Consider the following 20,563-nt stretch of genomic DNA (forward strand, 5'->3'; position numbering starts at 1 on the left):
CGTGGTGACACAAGCATGTCAATGCCGTCGTCAAGTCATTATACTCGCATCTCTGGCAGCTTTTGTGGAAGGCACCACTTGAGACACGAGACCGTTAGCTTGAACTCGAGTTGGGACACCCTCTTCATATGTAATCTTTGCCTTCGGAAAGACGGCCTTGCGACGAACGGACCCGGCAGATGGATGAAATGGCTTGAACTTACTGACTTCGAGCCACAAGTTGGCCACCAATGTTGGAATAGCACATCGTCAATGGCAGCCATGTGCAATAGTCATCGCCGTCACTGCTTGTGCACCTGGCGACCAAATATGGCGAGGTCTTGTATTTGTTTCCCCAGATAGAGTCCGGGTCCCAGAAACGAATCTCAGGGCAGGTGTCGATGAAGCCCCCGAGTGCGTACACTGTCTGCATCATGCAAATAAGAGAACAGAGACAGGTACTCAGCACAATGGTCCAGCTACCCATTCCAAGGCACTGATTCGATGCAAAGAGGGCCGAGGGGCGGTGTCAAGTCCAAATTGAAATAGCCCTAGGACTGGGCACAGAAACATATAAAAAATCAAAATTTGGAAAGAGGCCACCTGAGAGATCTTACATGATATAGCAGTCGGTGCAGCTCCCACCTCGTCGACAGTCTCGTGCGACATGAAATGGTTACAAACCGTCCAACTGCAAAGATGCAAACGGATGCTGCAGCATTGTATGTGGCAAGCCCTGGTATTCCCTAATCCCCTTTGGTGTCACCCGAACCCCTTTTACGGTTTCTTACGCCATCTCATTGCGTAACTCTTTTCCTTTCCGAGTTTCTGTTTGCAGAATACTAATGCAACGGATGCTCAACAATGATGGCACCTCTGCCCGAGCTGTCTAAGTGGGTGACAGACAGGCGGGATAAGATCTGGCACGTGCTAAAAATTGGTCGAGGTTTTGATTCCTCCTGTGTTTAAATTGGTCATCCTTAGAGCATGTAACTTGACTGCTATATTCCAACCTCCTTGAGGTGCAGTTATGGCAACTGAGGCTCATTCACCATAATTCGTCATCAGTTAAGAACCTAAGTGCGCTTACAACACAAGCCCGCAGTTCTCTGCCCACGAAACCTTGATTTCATGTTGAGGATTATAAATTCAGATTGTTCGCAAAAGTTGATCCGCGTCGGTAGCCTGCCTTGGGGAAAACGGGAAGAAAAGAAAAAGCAAAGAACACCCTTTGACTTCCTGATTGGTCCTGCCTGCAGCTTATGTCCAAGGATCAGTTGGAGGTTTAGCAGCCAATGATCCCCAGCACAGCCTGCTTCTGCCTTGCCGCTGAGGTGGTTCCTTGCTGGACCAATCATGACGCCTTGTTGGAAAGAGGTCTGACGGGGGAAACTGTCGTCGCCTGCTGCGCTTCTCCCTCCTCATTTCTTCATTTTTCCCTCGGCGGCAGGCAACGCGAGTCGCCACATAGGATGCACCGAACTTCCGAATTCGCACTCGCCCGCGCCTCTGAACTTGAGCTTTGTTGAACTTGGTTAAGAAGTCGACTTTTTTTGCGGTCGAGTTACCGATGCTTCCTAAGCGATCTCCGACATGACTAGCAGGCGATCCCCTCCTGAGGATTTCTCTCGCGACCCCAAGCGGCAAAGGACATTCCATTATGCCCCCGGCACCAGTCACGAACTGCCATGCAATGCGTCACCCAAACCCCACGAGAAGTACACGGTCGCCTGGATCTGTGCGCTTCACATCGAGATGACAGCTGCTGAGGCCATGCTTGATGAGCTCCACGATACCCTCCCCACACACGTTGACGACAATAATACATACACCCTCGGACGCATCCACAAGCACAATGTGGTCATTTCATGTCTTCCAACGGGTTATTATGGAACAATAAATGCCGCAACCGTAATATCGAACCTCAAGCGGTCCTTTCCATCAATTCGGGCTGGCTTGATGGTTGGTATTGGCGGCGGAGTGCCCAGCAAGGCGGATTTGCGCCTCGGTGATGTTGTTGTCGGAACCAGGGTGATGCAATGCGACATGGGGAAGATAGTCGAGAACGGACAACTTCAGCGCACGGCAATTGCCAGGATTCCACATCAGCTCCTTTGTACCGCCGTTTCCGCATTACGCGCAAAACAGGAGCGTGATGGTACCTCCATCACGTCGATTGTAGCGCAGAAATTTGTTGGACACTCTGGGTATCATCGCCCCGATTTGTCAGATGATCTGTTTCCTCCAACGTACGATCATGAGTCTTCGAACATATTCTGCAATCAATGCGATCACACAAAGCTGGTGCCGCGAAGACAAAGAAGCGATCCAAACATCCACTATGGCGCTATTGCTTCCGGGAATCAAGTTATGAGGAGCGCTTTTCAACGCGATATCATCGGCCAAGAACTTGATGTTATCTGTTTCGAAATGGAGGCTGCTGGCTTGATGGATATTCTTCCCTGCTTGCCAATTCGGGGAATCTGCGATTACTCTGACTCACACAAGAACAAGTCGTGGCAGAGGTATGCCGCTGCTACAGCAGCAGCGTTTGCAACCGAACTTCTTGCGGTGCTTCCCTCAAGCGAAGCTCGTGAAAGGTTAGAACTTCCATCTCGTACTGGTAAGAACAACGGATTCAATACTCGCGAACGGCACGCTAGAATGACGCGAAGAATTAGGACCACCGGACGATTATTGCCAACAACTACTCGAGTTACTCAATTTCGACCAGAAGGACTCTCGCCAGTCTTCCATCAAAACTGCCCACGCAAAGACGTGCCGATGGCTTTTGACACACGCCGACTATGAAGCTTGGTTAGATCCCAAGAGGCTTATACAGCATCATGGTTTTCTCTGGATTCGCGGCAAGCCCGGCGCCGGCAAGTCGACACTTATGAAGTTTGCGTACGGAAACATGCGCAAAGCCCGTCGTAGGCATGGAACGACTGCAGCCTTCTTCTTCAACGCTAGAGGAGACTATATGGAAAGATCTGTTCCAGGAATGTACCGCTCATTACTTTTGCAACTACTCCAAGGTGTTCCAGAAGTTCAATCAGTTGTGGACAATCCCGATTTCGAGTACGAGGATCTGAACGAGTGCCTTCAATTAGACCACCTCAAGGAACTTTTCTGGAGTGCTGTTTTGGCGCTTGGACAGCAGCATTCTTTCACCTGTTTCATTGACGCGCTTGACGAATGCGACGAACAACAAGTGATGGACATGGTTCGATTCTTTGAAGACCTTGCAATACAAACAACGGAGAAAAATGTCAAATTCAGGATTTGCTTTTCAAGCAGACACTATCCGTACATCTTTGTACCGGAGAGCATCGATCTTGTACTCGAACACCAGCCGGGCCATACGGAAGATCTGGCCACGTTTGTAGACAGCCGTCTCAGAATCCGAGACTCTGCCCTCCGTTCGCAGCTACAGCCAGACATCCTCCAGAAGGCCTCAGGCGTTTTCCTATGGGTTTCGCTTGTAGTCGACATTCTCAATGACCAGTATGCCCGAGGCGGTATGGATTTGAGAAAACGACTTAAAGAGATACCAGACGATCTCCATGCGCTTTTTAAGGACATGCTGCGCCGCGATGAACACAACAAAGAAAGCCTTCTCTTGTGTATTCTGTGGATACTATGCGCCAAGAGACCATTGGATCCATCGGAGTTCAGTCACGCACTCTGGTCTGGCCTCCTGATGAATGGACAGGCAGACGAAGAGCCTCCGAATCTGACTAGGGCGGACGGCTCGAGTGCGGCGGATCGATTCGTGATTGGGTCTTCCAAAGGGTTAGCAGAGGTGACCAAGGCCAGACAGCCCAGAGTTCAGTTCATTCATGAGTCCGTGCGAGACTTTCTGCTCAAATCTGGTGGTCTAAGAGAACTATGGCCTGACCTCGGATATGACTGGCAGATTCAAGCTCATGAGAGATTGAAAGAATGCTGCTCTTACTATTTGGAATATAATCCGGTGCAGACATTTGTGAGCCAGCTACTAGATGACCCCAAGGTGGTATCGAAGGACAACGCGCGACAACAATATCCTTTCTTAGATTACGCAAGCCAGCATATTCTTGACCACGCTGACGTTGCTGAGGAAGCAATATCATAACAAGAATTTCTCTCTCGATTCCCCATCCAGCCATGGATTGCTATCTCAAATTTTTTTCAGAAGCACAACACCCGCCGATACAGGGCGACCGCCAATTTTCTCTACATCCTTGCAGACAAAGGCTTCCCGAACCTCATTCTGCGATGGCTGGAAGACAATCCTCAAACAGACATATTTGATGAGAAGGAAAGGTTCCGATACCCATTGTTTGCGGCTTTGGCAAATGGCAATAAGTCCTCGGTCGCTGCACTTCTCGGCATCTCCACAATAATACAAGATGGTGTTGATATCACGGCTGGGCTCAGCCATATCAAAGATTTAACGAATTTTATCGGACGAACACCTCTCTCTTGGGCTTGCCAAGAGGGGCGGAGGGGTATTGCCAGTTTTCTTCTTCAGAACGGGGCATCAGCTTCTGGAAAAGACCCGGAAGGCCGCACAGCTTTATCAAGAGCCTCGGAGAGTGACCAAGATGCAGTTATTGAAATGTTGATTGAGTATGGCGCAGACGTCAACAGTACGGAAAGGGTAGGAGGCCAGTTCTACGTCCCCATTTTGTTGGCCTCCAAAGAGGCAACGATCCAGCGGCTTCTAGAGCAAGGCGCAGATCCCAACACGCGAACCATGAACTGTAGTACGATTATCCATCACATGGCTCGCAGGGGAAATGATACTGGAATACGCGCTGTCATCAGCCAAGTCAAAGGAATGATAGACGATGTCAATGCCACAAACAACGACGGGAGCACCCCACTGATTGAGGCCACTACAGGAGGCCATGAGGCAGTTGCGAAGCTTCTCATCCAACTTGGCGCAGACGTCAACATTGGCAGAACCACGGTGGGCCACACCGCTCTGATTGAAGCGATTACTTACAATAACCTGAAACTGGTCGAGCTGTACATCCGACACGATGCAGATCTCAGTGCTCGATGTCCAGATGGACATGCTCCAATTCTTAGAGCGTTCATGCTCAAGCGCTGGGAAGTGATTGAACTTCTTTTTAATGCAGGTGTGGATCTTTTGGCTGCAATTTCAGGTGATCCAGAAGTATGGGAAGTTCATCAGGACGATATTCTCATGTGGGCTTCACAGTTCGGCCACGCGTCGATCGTAGAGTTTCTCTTTAGGGGATATTCTAAATGCCACATCAGTTCTGAGACCAAAGATGCCGCACTCAAGATAGCCCTTTCCCAAGATTTTATAATTGTAGTCGGTGTTCTGAGAGTGTTTGGCGCTGTCGAGGATCGCAGCTAGAACAGCGGGCCAGAAATTGAGAGGTGATTGCATTCAATAGTAAGGCATAAACCGGAAAAAGCCAAGTCATAAACCAGCTAGCTTTTTTTCCGAAACTGTGAATACATCTTCCAAAATCAGAAATCAGCATTGCTATCTTAAATAGGGCAGGAATATGGAGGCTTTAGCAAGGAGTAAGATTTTCAATCAAAACTCTGTGCCTCCATCGCCGTTGTGAAATGCCTATCAAAGTAGGAAATCTCATGCCTATAATGAGACTTGGCGTCTCAAAACATGAAGGCGCATCATGTTAGGCAAACCCTCAAGCATCTTTATGAACAAGATTTTGTGGAATGTCATTAACATCAGCTTCACAGTTGCATTATCTCATACATCAGTGCGAGGCCTGTAATTCATCTGTTCGCCAGTTCCATGCAGTAGGTTTGGGCTTTATTCAATCTAACGCCTCTCGCCGACGTAGTCACCCTTCTTACTCCCTCAGCTTGACCTTCATCTTCATGTCATGCCTTGGCCTGGCCTCCATGCCAACCATTTGGAAGGCCAAGTCACCAACCTTTTTATCTAGATCCATATACATAACTCTCTCGGAAGTGCCGTTCACGAGAGTTTCAAAGTCGAACCAACGGACAGTCAAAAGAAGCATAATGCGCAGTTCGTCCATCGCCAGATCCTGTGCGATACACGCACGCGGGCCACGTTCGAAAGGCCTCCATGCAAAGCGATGCATGTCCTTCGCGTCCTCGCCGAGGAATCGGTCGGGGTTGAAGCTCTTGGAGTCCTCGCCCCACACCTTGGGGTCCATGTGGGTAGAGTGAGCGCAGGGGATGACCATGAAATTCTTGACGGGCCAGCGGCGGCCGTTCCAGTCAAGGTGGGTGACGCCCTTGGGTGCTTGGCGAATAGTGAAGCCAATAGGGAAGAAACGGAGGGTTTCCTTGATGACAGCGTTCGTGAACTCCATATCGTTGGTCTTGGTCGGGTTGGCGACGAGCATCTCGACGGTCTTGTCCAAATCGGGATCGAAGTGCTCGTTGTGCTCATTGCGAAGGCGCTCGACGACGTCAGGGTAGATGGAGAGGAACATGGTAACCCAGGTGAAAGTGTCGGTTGTGGTGCCGTGACCGCCGAGGAGCAAGGCCTTGAGGCTGCATGGTGTCAGTATCAATCTCCATTCCATGAAGTTGCATATGAATATGGAGCTAAACAAGTGAAAACGTACTTGGTAACAGCGGTATCAATGAAGGGGTCGTCAAGAGTAGCACCGGGGCCGCTCTGAATTCTGTCGAGCACGATGCGGTCCAGGACGGACTTGACCTGTCGTCTGCTGGGCAATTCCTTCTCATCTTGCAAAATTCTGAGACGCTCGTGCATCTCATCGGCAAGAACCTTCCTGACGCGGTCCTTGAGCTTTTGCAGGCCCTGTTCGGCCTTGCGCTTCTTCCATGGGTTCTTTGTGCTGATAAAGGTTGTCGCGGGGTTGATGGATGCTCTCAGATCCTCCAGAAGTGGAGATCCGGTACGTTGCGCCTCCAGAGAGAACCCGAAAACAACCTTTCCAATGACGTCGAAAATGGTCTTAGCCGCTTCCTCTTCCATGTTGAAAGACTCGTCCTTCTCGGCGAATGCGCGAAGGCGCTCGTGGAAGATCAGGACCTGCTCGGCGATCATGCCGGCCATCGGCTTCACGTAGGTCGGGGTAAAGCCGGAGCCGACCATGCGGTGGTTGTACTTCCACCTCTCGCCGTTGGAGGCGGCAATACTGTCGACGCCGGTGAAGGGGCGAAGGAACTTCTCAATTGACGGGTGCTTGGGGTACGGAGTGGTCGTCAGGACGAGCTGCGCGGCATCGGGATCGGTGATGACGACTTGCGAGTCGAAGAAGGGCCACATGTCGATGTAGAAGATGCCGCCCAGGTTGTATTTTTGCGCCATGTAGGTGTAGACATGTTGAGGATGTGTGAACAGAGGCAGCCTGACGTTTCTTAGCAATTGCAATGTGCGATAGAGGTGACAGTACTCACTTTCCAGCTACCTCCTCCCAGATGGGTGTGTGCGCCCAGATCCATGAGTGCTTCGGTGGTTGAGGCTTGAGGGAGAACGTGAGTTAGAGCCTGAAGATGACAAAACACCATAGTCAGTGACCGAGCACTTACGAGACCTCGGAACCTAAGGCGCATGTAGCAAGCCTTGAAGATCCAGTAGACGGCCGTGGCCAGAGCCACTGTGGCCGCGATGAGCCAGTTCGACACGCCAAACATGGTGATTCAGTTGCCTACGCAGTCCGACCGTACTGAGCTACGACAAAGGAAAGGAGCAGAAAATGGAAAATTTCCGCCCTCAAGCAGAAGAAAACGACATGGTGCCAGAAAAGCATGGCGGGGTATTAGGGTAAGCAGAGGCACTGGATCGATCTACACACCTTCCCAAAACCAAAAGCTACGTAATGTCGCAATCGGCGTGAAGCGTGGGCGTGAGAAAAATACCTCTCAATTTTTTAGCCCTCCAGCCAGACAGGGTGGTATGTAAAGTTTTTCCAATGAAGAACGCGGTTTAAGTGACAAGCGGGACATGGATGCGATCAAAGTCCCTCCGGCGAGCGCCATGCTAGCTGGGATCTTGGGGTGTGTGTAAGACGCTATGAACAGAACGGTGGGGTCTTGAGGGATCAGATTAGATGGGATTAGATGATCAGATAAGATGATTCTTGAGATCAGCGACCTCGGATTGGACGGAGTGATCCAGGGGGGGCGTGGGAGATGAGTAACGGCATGTTCCAGTTCCCGGATTCATCCTGATGAAAGGGGTGGTCAGAAGCGCGCCAGCCCCTCCGGACGCGGCGTAGTGCAGCGCCGCCGGCGACAATGCGCCTCTTGAAGACGTCTTTAACGGTCCGGTCCGCCCACCGGTACTTGAAGTTCCCCGCCAAAGTGGGATGTCCCGGTTCTGAAGAGTTTTCTTCCTTCCTCGTCATTCGCACTTTTTTGGTGCTAACCATGGCGTTTGGGGTGCGGGGAGTTAGGACGGAATGTGGGTGGATGCTTGTCGGCCTGTGACCGAGGGGCGAGTGCGAGAAGACGGCATCATCATCCGGAAGCTCGTGAGGGGTTACAATGATTTATTCAAGAAGTGCGCTGTAGAACGCACCTGTTTCAAGCAACTCAAAATGTCCGCGGAACTTTGGCTTTTCGCATGGTGCAGTGGTGCTTGACGGCATCCTCCGCTTCCTGAAGATGCGAAGCCGGAGCTTGTCTGCCCACTACACGGTCAGACGGGGGTGGATCGTGTCCTCGAAGTCGGGCATTTGGCGATCCCAATTCCACTTCACGGTCCACCTATCAGACCAGCTGCAATGCAGTACGTACGTAGCGTTGTAGTCAACAGGTTCGTGGGAGGCCCAACTGATGGGACCTCGGCGGTAGAGACTTCTTCGACCAGCAGCGCCTAGCAGCAGTGGACAGAGAAGAATACGAACAAGTCGCGGGGATTGTCGGCGATCGTTCGACCGAATATTGGAAACCGTCAACCTCTGGCGACATCCGTCGGCCAAACATACCTATTCGGATAAGTGGTGAAGGCAGAAGGATCGGAGTGCAGTCCACCATCAGATGAACCCCTGTTTCTTCAGTACGAACCAAGCTTTTCTGACCACAGTCGACAGCTTGGCGGCAGGATTGGCAGCTCCAACGTCGGTACCGATCGGCTTAAGCTTATTACTGTGTGGCGACGCCTCCAACACGCAAAATATGTAGCAAATTCACGGGAGAAATCTGGCGACTGAGTTTATTCCTAGGGTGCTCTATGAGCGGCGAATGAATATACGTGAAGAAGGTGCGACAGGCATATTATGACAGCGCAAAAACAGCAAAAAGAAGGGCACCACGAATCCTTTTCTCTTCCCAACTTTTCAGTCATGCTTCCGCATAGCATTTTTCCGCCTGTGGGCACACATTATTAACTACTGTAGAGAAACCCTTGTAGCCTTTGGAGTACACAGCAACTATTCAAGCGTATCCGCAGGCGATACCCTGCTGTGCGAGAGCAGAGACCGAAAGTAAGAAGGCAAAAAGGATACACCGTTGTTCCGAAACCGAGAATCGAACTCGGGGCTATGCCTAACCTCGCAAGTCAATGAGAGGGCATCATGTTGGCCACTACACCATATCGGATTGAATTGTGGAAATACGCCACAGATTCCTGGAAGAGTACCCATTGTGCGCTTGCAGTGGATACCAGATTCCGGGCTGGCCCTTGGCGGCCAAGTGGAAACGGGACGGAGGTGACCCAAGACGGCGGCCTCGACGGTTTGGGTGGCCGCTGACAAAGTGATTGGCTCCGTGCCGGTGGGATGCTGCATCTTCTCAAATTTTAGCTCGTAAGAATGGATGCAATATGCAGCCGGCCTGTTGAAGGCTGAGAATGCAGCATGCAGTCCAGCTGGCGAGTGTCGATCACCGATCGTAACTGCAGAAAGTCGGTCGGACTACGGACTCCGGCTGACAAAAGTCGGCGACTCGGCGTGCCGCTGTGGATCTTTTACGAGTTTTGCATTTGCGTTCACCGATGCGGGACTGCCAAGTCGTAAGAATAGGGAGAAGCCGGAGGTGCACGTGTATCTCCGGTGGTGAAAGCTGGAAACCGTTGTCGCGAGTTTGCTATCCTCAATTTCAATCAGCCGAAGTCTTTAATATCGCAATCAGTGTACTCAAACTGGTCACAGAGTCTTGTGTTCAAATACACATGTGCTCATCTGCGCATCAAGGCACTGTTTGCAGCGTCAAGTGAAATCAGTCGTCTGGTAGTTTCAACACCCTAAAGTGGGCGAAGTAGCAACTCATGTCACCTGCAAAGACTGGAAGGAAATCAGTATTGTTCATTTACAAATGGTTTTGTAAGACTTTCGTCTGTATATGTACATGTTCGATATAAGTAGGTACAGAAACAAAGAGCCTTCGTTGTTTATCTTTGGCCAAGGATTCGATTGGCCAGTGACAGTCCAAAATATAAACAGTTCTGTTGTGAGGGTATCCAATGCCTTATACGCTGGAAATGCAGAATGAAACAAGTGGCTCAAAGTACAGATAACAGATGCTGATAGACGACAAGTGACCTATGACTTCTTTGCCACCGCGGACCGACGGACAGGAGCAGGGGGCTCCTCTGTCTCGTCGACTGTCAGTTGCAGTGCGAGGGAATCCGCGCCATTGTAGGAGCCCTTCTGCTTCCAGAAGTATTCTGCCCCGGCCTTCGTCTTAGCCCGAAACGTCGCCACGACGTCAACGTTCATCTTGAAGTTGGTATAAAAGGACGTGCCGACGCAGTATTTGCCACCGGGGCACTTGAGATGAACAGTGGATGATTTGGTAATGGTTTCGGATTCCAGGTCCTCTTCGCTCTACAGCGCAACATCTCGTTAGATGACTTGGCTGCTAAGTTTAGGAATGAGAAGACTTACGCTGGTACCGCCAACTTGCCAGTTGAACTCGGTGGAAACCTTAGACTTTCCGATGAAAGGAATTCCAGCCTCGGCCTCGAGGCCAACCTTGCCGCCTACGTACCATGTCTTGCCGACATTGACGGAGTGAGACTTGGTGACAGCATCGGTTGTCATAAGGGTAGTCCACTGCTCAGTGCTCGAGTTGCGCGCATCGAGAATCTGCGAGCCGACGGAAATTGTCTCTCCTTTTCCGGCCGGCATAATATTATTCGTGAACCCGTTGAACTCGATCTTGCTGATGGAAACGGATTCGATGTCGTTGATGAAATCGACGCCCAAGCGGCCCACCATGCCGTTTTCACAGTAGTAGACGCGGATGCGGGCGAGGATCCCGGAGCCGACGGGGACATTCAGCCACGGCGGGTACATGCTGGGGTCGGAGGCTGCGTAGTTCGTGTCGTACTGGGTCCTGCCAGTGTCCGTAACGATCTTGAAGCCGGCATAGAGGCCTTCACCTCTGTCTTGGAAGGCAAACTCTGTGACGCGCTCATTATTCCCGAAGACGACAGCATCCTTGCCGCGGAAGGCCCTCCAGTGATCGCTGGTGTCAGTGCCAGACTAAAATAACTCGGTCAGTTTTCGTCAATTTCTAGGTTAAATCCTTTGCAGTCATTGGTGAGTAGACTTACGTTGTGAAGTAAAGTGCGGTTTCCGCCTGCGGAAGTCAAGTTCATGACCCGAGCACCCTCAAACCCTGTCTGATACGACTGGATGCTCCCAAAAGGGCCCTCAATCGTGACGAGTTCGCATGTAGAGTTCGTTAAGGTGATGTCGCCATAGTCGCCGGATGAAAAGGCGTCTGTCGTGTCGGTGACGAATCTATTTGGAATAGGGTCGTCTTGTCTCTTGAGGTTTGATAGAGTGAGTGGTGTGGAGAGAGCGACGGCCGGCAGGAGGGCCAACCCGGAGAGCAAGCGTGTTAGGTAGATCGTGGAAACCATGGTATAAAGCTGAAAAGACTGACGAAACAAAACGCAAACAGGCTATCTCAAAGAGAATGGCTGGCTGGAACAAGTGAGTGTGGTGATATGCAAATTCGGTACAAGCGCTGGTGATGTTCTCTTCCAACAGATCTTATATGTAGATGCGATCACGACTTACAGGACGGATATCAAGTGATTCAGCTTCCACCTTCCTTAGTTGAGATAAGTAAATTACCTACATGCCAAGCCAGTCTCTGATAAATACATTCGACCGCGTGGTTCATGCTGCGGTCCCCCGTTGGTCCATTCGCTAGGAGGCCGTGGAGAACAGATGAACGGCTCGCAGGGATAGGGTAATCTGTAGTTGGATAAGCCAATCTCTACCCCATACGAGGCTGGATAGGCTGCTACCCACAGTTCGCTCATATTCAAGGTTCTGATGAAGAGTTGTGGCGCTCAAAAGGGGCGCTGAAGCTCCCATTGGTCAACTGCCGCGGATGTGCGACAGGCGAGCCTATCATCGAAGTGACTTTCCACACGGCGATTGCCCGAATTCGCCGTTCTCCTTACCAGCTCAAGCCAGGATAGTTGCTTTACTCGCTCCAATATAGACTCCCTAAACAGGGCATTTGAGTACCGACTCGTGACCTTGCAGCTAGGCACCTCCTTGAGAGGCAGAGAGGCAACCATTGCCTGCAAGGGTGATCCAGTGATAGTGGCTGTCATAGTGACCACAAGATGGCCAAAGCAGTGTTTATCATGAGCTTGAAATATCCCGAGGAATTGAAACGTTACAAGCTCGACCAGAGACATTTGCCGCTGATCTATCTCCTCATCTTGAACGATCTCCATGAAGCAGAACTAACTTCAAGCCCGGCGAACTTGAATACAGTCCGCCAAGCAACTAAGCTACTCAGAATGCTCAGGACCCAAGTGAGTACGCCCAGTAGAGTAGCCACGCCCTAGTCATCGTACCTTGATGGAGGAGAAGCCTCATATTCAGCTGACAGCACAAAATCGTCGCATGGGTGTCTGTCATCCAATGGATGAGGCAGGTGTAATCACGACTCGTCCATAGCCGATCAGCCAAGAGAAAGTGGTGCCGTCGATGCGTCCTTGCTTTTGTCTTAGCGAGTGAAGTGGCCTCGTTCTCGTTCACGTACAACTCTAAAATAGAGCACAGCCCACTCTGGGCCCATGTTCCTCCCGGGACTGTCCAAAGGGACCACCACCATGTGACAGGCTGACGTGTTGTGATTCCCTGTCCGCCATAGGGCGCGCGGGGAGCTAGCGGAGCGCGGGACGCAGGGCATCCTTCTCGAAGGAGTTCCTGTCCAGATCGTTGGGATAGGGCTGTAAGCGGCTAAGGTACTGTCCCGCACGAATTGAGCCGACGAGAAGTGTATCACGATTTCGATCCGGATTCATCAGTGTACTTCAAATTGTTTCCCTGCTCAGTATTCTGCGCTCATGTTGTGCTCGTATTCCATCAATAAACAACTACATTGGCGTTGCACATCTTGGAGCACAGATCAAATAGTTGTCTGGCTCTGAGCTTACCGCATGATTCCTGAATCCTAAAAGCTCATCGGTATCCCACCGCATTTTGACCCGATGGGACGTTTAAGATTAGATATATAAAACCAAGCCTAAGGTCTTGGACTATGTGCTGATCCAGGATGCGAACCCAGAGGGGCAGGCAGGGTCATGTCGCGAGTCGTGTGGGGTTACAGGCAAGCCGAAGCATTCGTACAGCCGAATGTGTTTCCCTCGTAGGCTCAATCAGGAATCTTCAACACGCGATGGGCGCTATTCTTGGCGTGCGAGTCAGGTGTCGCGTGCGTACAGCCAGCTAAAACCCAGCACTCCACGTTAAGTGCAGGTACTGGGGTTTTATTTAGAATGCCTCTTATTGCTCATGGCAGAATAAGATAAGCCTAGATGCGTTCCTGTTTCGCGCCTTGGTCACTCTCGCTTACATCTGCTGAATACGGCACGCAAGTCTGCGATTGAGACCTGCCAAGCCGGCATCTTCCACCGCCTGCCCAGAGCACATTACTCGCTGCTGAATAACGATAGGGGATGAATTGGCGTGGGCAGAATTGTTAATGTGAAATACTACTTATCGTATCATGTTCCCACTTTGCGAAGGCACCTGCGTTAGCGACTGACCCTGCACCTAGGAAGTGATCACCAAAAAGGACATCTTTCGCCGGGGGCAAAAGGATTCTATGACAAGAACGAGATTCGAACTCGCGCGTGTTTCCACACCAGCAGGACAGATCTTAACCTGAAGCTGGCGCCTTAGACCGCTCGGCCATCTTGCCATGATGCTGAAGCCCTAGGCGTTCCAGGGTTCGTGAGCGCTACTGGGACTCAGCGGGGTCAAGATCCGCCAGACCATCCGTTCGGCGGAGCCGAGTCCGTCGCCGAAAGACGGCGAGATAGCGCGCGTGTGTTGAACCGAGAACAGTTGCGTTGTCATGTCTTTGTGTCTTTGCGTCTTTCGCTGAAATAGAAATGGCCTGGTATTATGCTATTGAATTGTTTCGTTTCAGCCCATAACGCGATTGTGCTATCGTCCCTGAAAAGTCAAATCGCAGTCCCCTGCGTTCAGCCAGTCAATCCCATGCGCATCATTCCCGGCACCCCTCCAAAGCTTGGTACCCTCCCTACCACCAAGCACGTTCGTCTGATGATGCAAATGTTTAAGCCGTCTTCTTTCCAGCCGCAACCTGTCTTCCGTGTGTCGTGTACCTAGTGTATGCGTAGCCGCCGCCCACGATGATGCCGATGATGACAATGTTGCCTGCAGACATGACTATGGTTAGCTCCAGGCGCATGTAGAGGCGTTGCGTCGCTAACGGCGCCCCGGCGATCAGCGGGGAACTTACCCAAGACGAACTTGCCCACTCCGCCGACCACATCCACCACTCCGGAGAAGACGTCGGCGGTCAAGTTAACGATGCCGGTGAAGAAGTTGATGATCGCGTTGAGGAAGGCTTGGAGGATGTGGTAGAATGTCGAGAAGATGGAGGCGATGAGCTCGTAGAAGCTCTTGAAGAGGTCCTCGAAAGCTTTGGTGAACGACATTTTAGCGTGCTTACAGGGGCGTAGTGAACTAGATTGCTGATGTTTGTTTTTTGATTGTTGCTTTTCGAGAGATTGACACCACAAAATGCGACCGGGGAATTGTGATTTCGAGGGCTTTTGAGGTTGCTTCAGCTTGAGAACCCCTCGGTCTTCCTTTTGGTTTTATGTGCACGCGGGCCAAAAGGCAGGTGACGGGATTGCCTGAGACCTGGCTAACCCAGGCGGCTGTTAGCTGTGAGAGCTGTACGGCTTGGACCGCCCGTGACGTCTTCATCGTGACGTCACTAGCCACACAAACGTGGTTCCAGCCACGCGCCCGCAGAGGTGCAAAAGAGATTTGGAGGGCCTGGATTGGATCGTTTAGGCGGGAGGATGTTGGGCTTGGGGTCGGGAGGGAGGATCTATCCCGATTGAGACATTGATCATTGGAGCTTTCAAGCCACCGTTGGACACGTGCCTGTGTCTCGGAGCTTTTGTCCCTAAGCCAGACTGGGGGTAGCACAAGGGAGCTTGTTGATGAGGCAATCATGAGCAAAGTCGAGGCAGACAGAGGCGCATTTGTGAAATCCGTTTTGTCTAAGTATTTCCCTTGCCTTTATTCTAAGATAACACCAAACGCCGAAAAAGTTCCATATGTACAACATGGCAATTTGCTGCCTTTCACCACTCACTGGGTTCCCATAAAGAGCCAAATATTGGGCTAGATCATCAGAATGCCGTTTTCATCGACAATTTCCTCCATGATAGATATTTCTTCGGTTGTCGACGTCCAATACCCACCAGGAGAGTACGGAGGAGGAGCTGGTGCTCTGGGCAGGGGAGATGGCGAACTCGGTTCAGAGGAAGTCTCTCTTCTCAAATGCGCTCTGACAGCCACACGTCGCGTGCGTCGCGGGGAGCGCTGCGTGCGCATGGTAGCGTCGGGAGGGTTGGATGGGTATGCATAGTAGGCGAGAGGTCTGATGGCTCCAGAGTCTATTATTTCAGTCAGGCTCACCTGCGAGCCGTCTGAATCTGATCTTGGGCTGGGGGGTTGTACTTCAGGGGTTTGAGAAACAGGGCCAGGGTCATTACCCGCTGGAGAGTTGGAGGTGATGACGACCTGACCATCTGCGTTCCGGAGAACCTCAATCGAGCCATTGGAGAGGAGCATTTCATAGTTGCTAACTCTGATGATTGCTGGCTTGCTCTGAGCTCGAGAGCCGTCCTGGGAGTTGTCGACCGTCACTGTAAGAGAAAGACAACCAGACGAACTCGACCATGACTGAAACACGTCAGAAGAAATAGACGGCGGCCGGGCTGAAGACGCTGGCTGACTCCGAGGTCGTGGAACCTCCGGAGCGGTTCGTCTAGGTGGTGGCATTATGAGTGGCATCTGCAGCAGATTGTTGGCCTTGGGCCCGAAAGTATCTGAAGATGTTTGTGGTTGTGAACTTAGAAGCAGCTTGTGATGATTCGCAGCCGCTACGACGCACGGGAGAACTGAGTGAAGACGGACCAAGCAATGATAACTAGACTCATCATATAGCCTCTGGTATTCATCCGGATGTTTCTAGACTATGACCTAAGTGTGTTCACTGTAGGTTCGCGATGAATTGTGTAGGTACACGACGGCTAAAGCATTGTCTGAGTCCATCCAGACGCATTTGTCTTCGGATACTTCAAAACAGAAACAGTATCTGGATAGATCTAGTTGTTCAAGAGAACTTCTTTGACACATGAGACTTGAGATGGTTGAATCCATTATTACTAGACATCACCCTTTCTTTGTGTGCCTCTCAATGACATGTCTTTGTGGATCATGTCCTCTGTCCCTCCAGTGCGATCGCGAACCTGCGGATCTTGAGCGGCATGGTGAACCCATGTCAACAACTCGAAAGCGGGTCGGTTAGCTCAGTTGGTTAGAGCGTGGTACTAATACATCACCTGATGTGTTCAGTAATGCCAAGGCCGGGAGTTCAAGCCTCCCACTGATCAAGATATTTTGCTCTTCGGCAGGATTAAGTTCACTTTTATCTTCGAAACGATAGACATTGTGAGCGGTCGTATTTTTGCTTCTGTTCTATGATGGGTTCACAACTTTTGTGGTGATCAGCACAGCAAAGGGTGTTAAGTGGGCCTCGAGACCTCCGCTATGCGATTGAGAAAGGCTTTTCTTCAAGCTGAGTTGAGTAGTCGTTATTTACGACGCCATGTTTTCTGTTGCCAACAACCTCAAATTGAAATCTTAATCATGCCAGAACGCAGACCAGAGGCGTCTTCAGCCTGCTACTTTGAGTAGACATCTCCTGTCTCCCGAGTCCCACGATCTACGGCCGGTGGGAAGAGCGAGAAGGAAAAAAATGAGGAGGCCCACTCCTATCGGCCGAACACCCACTTCCGGTAGCCAGTGCATCGCAGCTAGTCTCCGTGCTCTTGAAAGCAGTGGTGCGCAGCCTTCTCGGCGTCCCGGCAGCAAGTCTCGGCCAGCTACTGCAGTGCTACGTCGACGGCGTAGACAACAAGAGTGGTTTAGGCTGAAACCGCGTTGTGGCCATCGGAGGAGCATGTGTTGGAACCTGGAAGTCTGACAGATACCCAATACCGCGGAGCCCTGTTGTCTGGGTGCCGATACATTAAAACTCATTAAACCCAGCATCCCTAAAATCTAACATGCAGTGCTCTAGCGCTGTATTGACTGGTGGAAATACGCGCGACCCTGAGTGCCGGGTTTGCAACGTACAAACAGCACGCGATGACGCGCCACCATCCTCTGTGCAACTTTCTTCTTCCTCTGTCTCCCTCGCACTCAAATCAAGCTGCTTGCTAATGGCGCAAGCTTCGCAGATGGCGCCGGTCTTACCCACCGTACCTGACGCGCTAATCCAGGCACAGAAATTCTCGGAAGACGCTCCGCGCGCCAAGTCAGTTGGGGCCAGACTTGGCCACGGCGCGCAACGCTGTTTCTCCGCATGATCCCTAAGTTGTGAAGGCTCGGGCAAGAGACACATGCAGAGATTTGGTGATGGCGCGTACCATGAAGCGGATCACCAAGCCGGATGAATGGGTAAAATAACACTAGCGCAGATCTAGCCTGCAGAAGCGAAGCTGTCACGACAATCGTCCAATTTGTCTTTCACTGACGGGAACTGATTCCACCGGCCCGTCGACGCATCCCCACGTGGTGAATTTGGAGATCTAGCCCAACAACCGGCTGGAGTGCTCATGGAAGCCGTCGAAAATGCGACCCTCCCCCGCATTTCTGAAAGGCTGCTCTTGGTGATGATCGCCTATAAGTTGAACTGCTTTCGCATGTGCCACTATTCTTCCGGGTTGATGCTGCAGCCAACAGCTTACCAGACTGTCTTCTCTTGATTTCGACAACAGGCATAGACATGTATGCCAAGACTCTTCTCGTGCTGGTGCTGGGCTCCGGCCTTGCTTCTGCTCAGCTGAACACTCTGGCTGTGAGAGCGGGCCTGAAGTATTTCGGAACGGCGGTCAACGAGCAACGAGTTACGGATACGACGTATATGGCCATCGTGAACAACACGGCTGAGTTCGGCTCCGTGGTACCCGAGAATGGACAGAAGTGGGCATACACCGAGCCTAGCCAGAACACATTCTCGTACACATCGGGCGACGTCGTGAGTTGAACAGGACTGATGGGATAACCAAAGAACCATTCGCCTGACCCAAATGTCTTGACAGGTCCCGAATATTGCCAAGGCCAATGGCCAAATCCTGAGATGTCACACCCTTACTTGGTACAGTTCCCGAGCCATGTATGGCGTTGGCTGCCACTGACAACAGCTTTAGGCACTCGCAGCTCCCCAACTGGGTGTCAAGCGGATCATGGACGGCCGCAACACTCACAGCAGTCATCCAGACGCACATTTCTAACGTCATGAAGCACTACCTGGGACAGTGCTACGCCTGGGATGTCGTTAACGAGGCAGCTGCAGATGATGGCACGTGGCGTGCGAGCGTCTTCTACAACACTTTGGGCACCGACTACCTCCCGATCTCTTTCAGAGCTGCCCGGGCTGCCGACCCCAACACCAAATTGTGAGTATTTGTCTTGAGTGATGTGACATGTGAAGCCCTTCTGACCCGCAATAGGTACTTGAACGATTACAACCTTGAGTACAATGGTGCAAAGACGGACCGCGTCTACGAGGCGGCCACCATCGTCCAGAACGCCGGAGCTCCCATCGACGGCGTCGGATTCCAAGGTCATCTCATCGTCGGCAGCACCCCCGGCCGCTCCGCCCTCGCGACCGCTCTCCGCCGCTTCACCGCTCTCGGCCTCGAGGTCGCCTACACCGAGCTCGACATCCGCCACTCCAGCCTGCCGGCCTCCAGCGCCGCCCTTGTGACCCAAGGCAACGACTTTGCAAACGTTGTCGGCTCTTGCGTCGACGTCGACGGCTGTGTCGGAGTCACGATCTGGGGCTTCACGGACAAGTACAGCTGGATTCCGGACACCTTCAGCGGCCAGGGCGACGCTCTCCTCTGGGACGCCAACTACGCCAAGAAGCCCGCGTACACGTCCGTCTCTTCGGTCCTCGCTGCTGCTGCCACCAGTGGTGCCGGCACGACTGTGCCCCCGACCACGACGACCCGTACCTCGACCTTGGTCACCTCGACAACATCATCTCGTGCGACCACGACGACTGCGGCATCCGGCTCGGAGCAGGTCCGCTGGGGGCAGTGCGGAGGTAGCGGATGGACTGGGCCTACCAAGTGTGCCAGCCCCTATGTTTGCACCTTTGTGAACGACTGGTACTCTCAGTGCTTGTAAAATGATGATGGACGATGGTTGAATACGCGCATCTGATTAAATCCAATGGCAGGCCTGCTGGTCTCAATTGGCAGGATGTTGATGTGCTGTTCCAAAATTTGTACATACCTAACCTTCTTGCGCATAGCTTTTGTCCCGCTGGTAAATCCTCCGGTCGGTGTTTTCCGACGTCGCAAAGTCTTCAAATGATCGCAAACTGCCGAGACGTGACGTCGTAGTTCCTGACAAATAGTCCGCTAGCTTCCAGCAGTCTGCCGATCAAGCGGTGATGGCACCGGAGCAAACTCCGTCAATGCTCGCCGGATGGAGACGGTCCACGGCATTGGCGTTCTGGACCGCGATTCCCCGGACTCCAGTTCACCCAGTATTTGAGTCTCCAAGGAGACGAACCAAACAAAGAAGCGGACCCTCAGTCCGTCTGATAACTGTCATCAGGCGGAGCGGAGTTTTTCATTGTCTTTATCTGGGTGCCTCGGCTGCGAGACGCAGATTTGCGAAGCCTATCTCCGGGGCCGCCAAGCCGTTTTGGGTGGGATATTGCCAGGAGACAGAAGACTTTGGAATCTCCAGAGCGGTACCTGGCTCACCGCTGAATGAATGCGGATCAACAAAGTCATGCGGTCATATCCCCGAAGTCAGCCATCGGCTTCGCCTATCGCCGATGCAAAAGAGGATTAGTAACAATCACCGAAGCGAGGTAAGACAGTGAGGGGTTGGTTTCCTCTGGAAATGCTAAATGTGGCGATGAGATCGAATGACAAGTCGCGCCGTCACACGGGACGATCGGCAATAAGCACCTTACATGGACGCAACGAAGCTAGAAGCTGATCAGAAACATCGTCTTCCATGTCAGCAAGTCGCAGCAAGAGGCGCTGCAGCTCTCCCTCTACGTCCGTCTGCGCCGTATTCTTGCAGCT

At 51.9% G+C, this 20,563-nt stretch overlaps 6 protein-coding genes across 6 annotated transcripts; 2 read left to right on the forward strand and 4 right to left on the reverse strand.

The window, feature by feature from the left end:
- Positions 1-199: 199 nt before the first annotated feature.
- GCG54_00005074 (uncharacterized protein) lies at positions 200-412 on the reverse strand (the record flags this gene model as incomplete). The annotated part of the gene is made up of 1 exon (XM_045405107.1): positions 200-412. One exon carries the CDS (start codon positions 410-412, stop codon positions 200-202), a length of 213 nt encoding a protein of 70 aa, XP_045264871.1.
- A 1,160-nt stretch (positions 413-1,572) lies between these two features.
- GCG54_00005075 (uncharacterized protein) lies at positions 1,573-5,353 on the forward strand (the record flags this gene model as incomplete). Its single annotated transcript, XM_045405108.1, has 3 exons — positions 1,573-2,602; positions 2,661-3,967; positions 4,157-5,353. 3 exons carry the CDS (start codon positions 1,573-1,575, stop codon positions 5,351-5,353), a joined length of 3,534 nt encoding a protein of 1,177 aa, XP_045264872.1.
- Positions 5,354-5,822: 469 nt separating this feature from the next.
- On the reverse strand, positions 5,823-7,611 carry GCG54_00005076 (putative sterigmatocystin biosynthesis P450 monooxygenase; the record flags this gene model as incomplete). The annotated part of the gene is made up of 4 exons (XM_045405109.1): positions 5,823-6,498; positions 6,573-7,325; positions 7,375-7,439; positions 7,507-7,611. The coding sequence occupies 4 exons, from the start codon at positions 7,609-7,611 to the stop codon at positions 5,823-5,825; spliced, it is 1,599 nt and encodes a 532-aa protein (XP_045264873.1).
- A 2,849-nt stretch (positions 7,612-10,460) lies between these two features.
- GCG54_00005077 (uncharacterized protein) lies at positions 10,461-11,788 on the reverse strand (the record flags this gene model as incomplete). The annotated part of the gene is made up of 3 exons (XM_045405110.1): positions 10,461-10,745; positions 10,806-11,405; positions 11,477-11,788. The coding sequence occupies 3 exons, from the start codon at positions 11,786-11,788 to the stop codon at positions 10,461-10,463; spliced, it is 1,197 nt and encodes a 398-aa protein (XP_045264874.1).
- Positions 11,789-14,478: 2,690 nt separating this feature from the next.
- On the reverse strand, positions 14,479-14,863 carry GCG54_00005078 (uncharacterized protein; the record flags this gene model as incomplete). Its single annotated transcript, XM_045405111.1, has 2 exons — positions 14,479-14,591; positions 14,665-14,863. The coding sequence occupies 2 exons, from the start codon at positions 14,861-14,863 to the stop codon at positions 14,479-14,481; spliced, it is 312 nt and encodes a 103-aa protein (XP_045264875.1).
- A 3,368-nt stretch (positions 14,864-18,231) lies between these two features.
- GCG54_00005079 (Endo-1 4-beta-xylanase 1) lies at positions 18,232-19,646 on the forward strand (the record flags this gene model as incomplete). The annotated part of the gene is made up of 4 exons (XM_045405112.1): positions 18,232-18,489; positions 18,554-18,609; positions 18,662-18,910; positions 18,965-19,646. Coding segments are annotated over 4 exons (1,245 nt in total), but the record flags the coding sequence as incomplete, so codon positions are not given.
- Between the last annotated feature and the right edge of the window lie 917 nt (positions 19,647-20,563).

The sequence above is a fragment of the Colletotrichum gloeosporioides genome (genome assembly GCF_011800055.1).
Source record: "Colletotrichum gloeosporioides strain Lc1 chromosome Unknown consensus_40, whole genome shotgun sequence".
Classification (NCBI taxonomy): Eukaryota; Fungi; Ascomycota; class Sordariomycetes; order Glomerellales; family Glomerellaceae; genus Colletotrichum; species Colletotrichum gloeosporioides.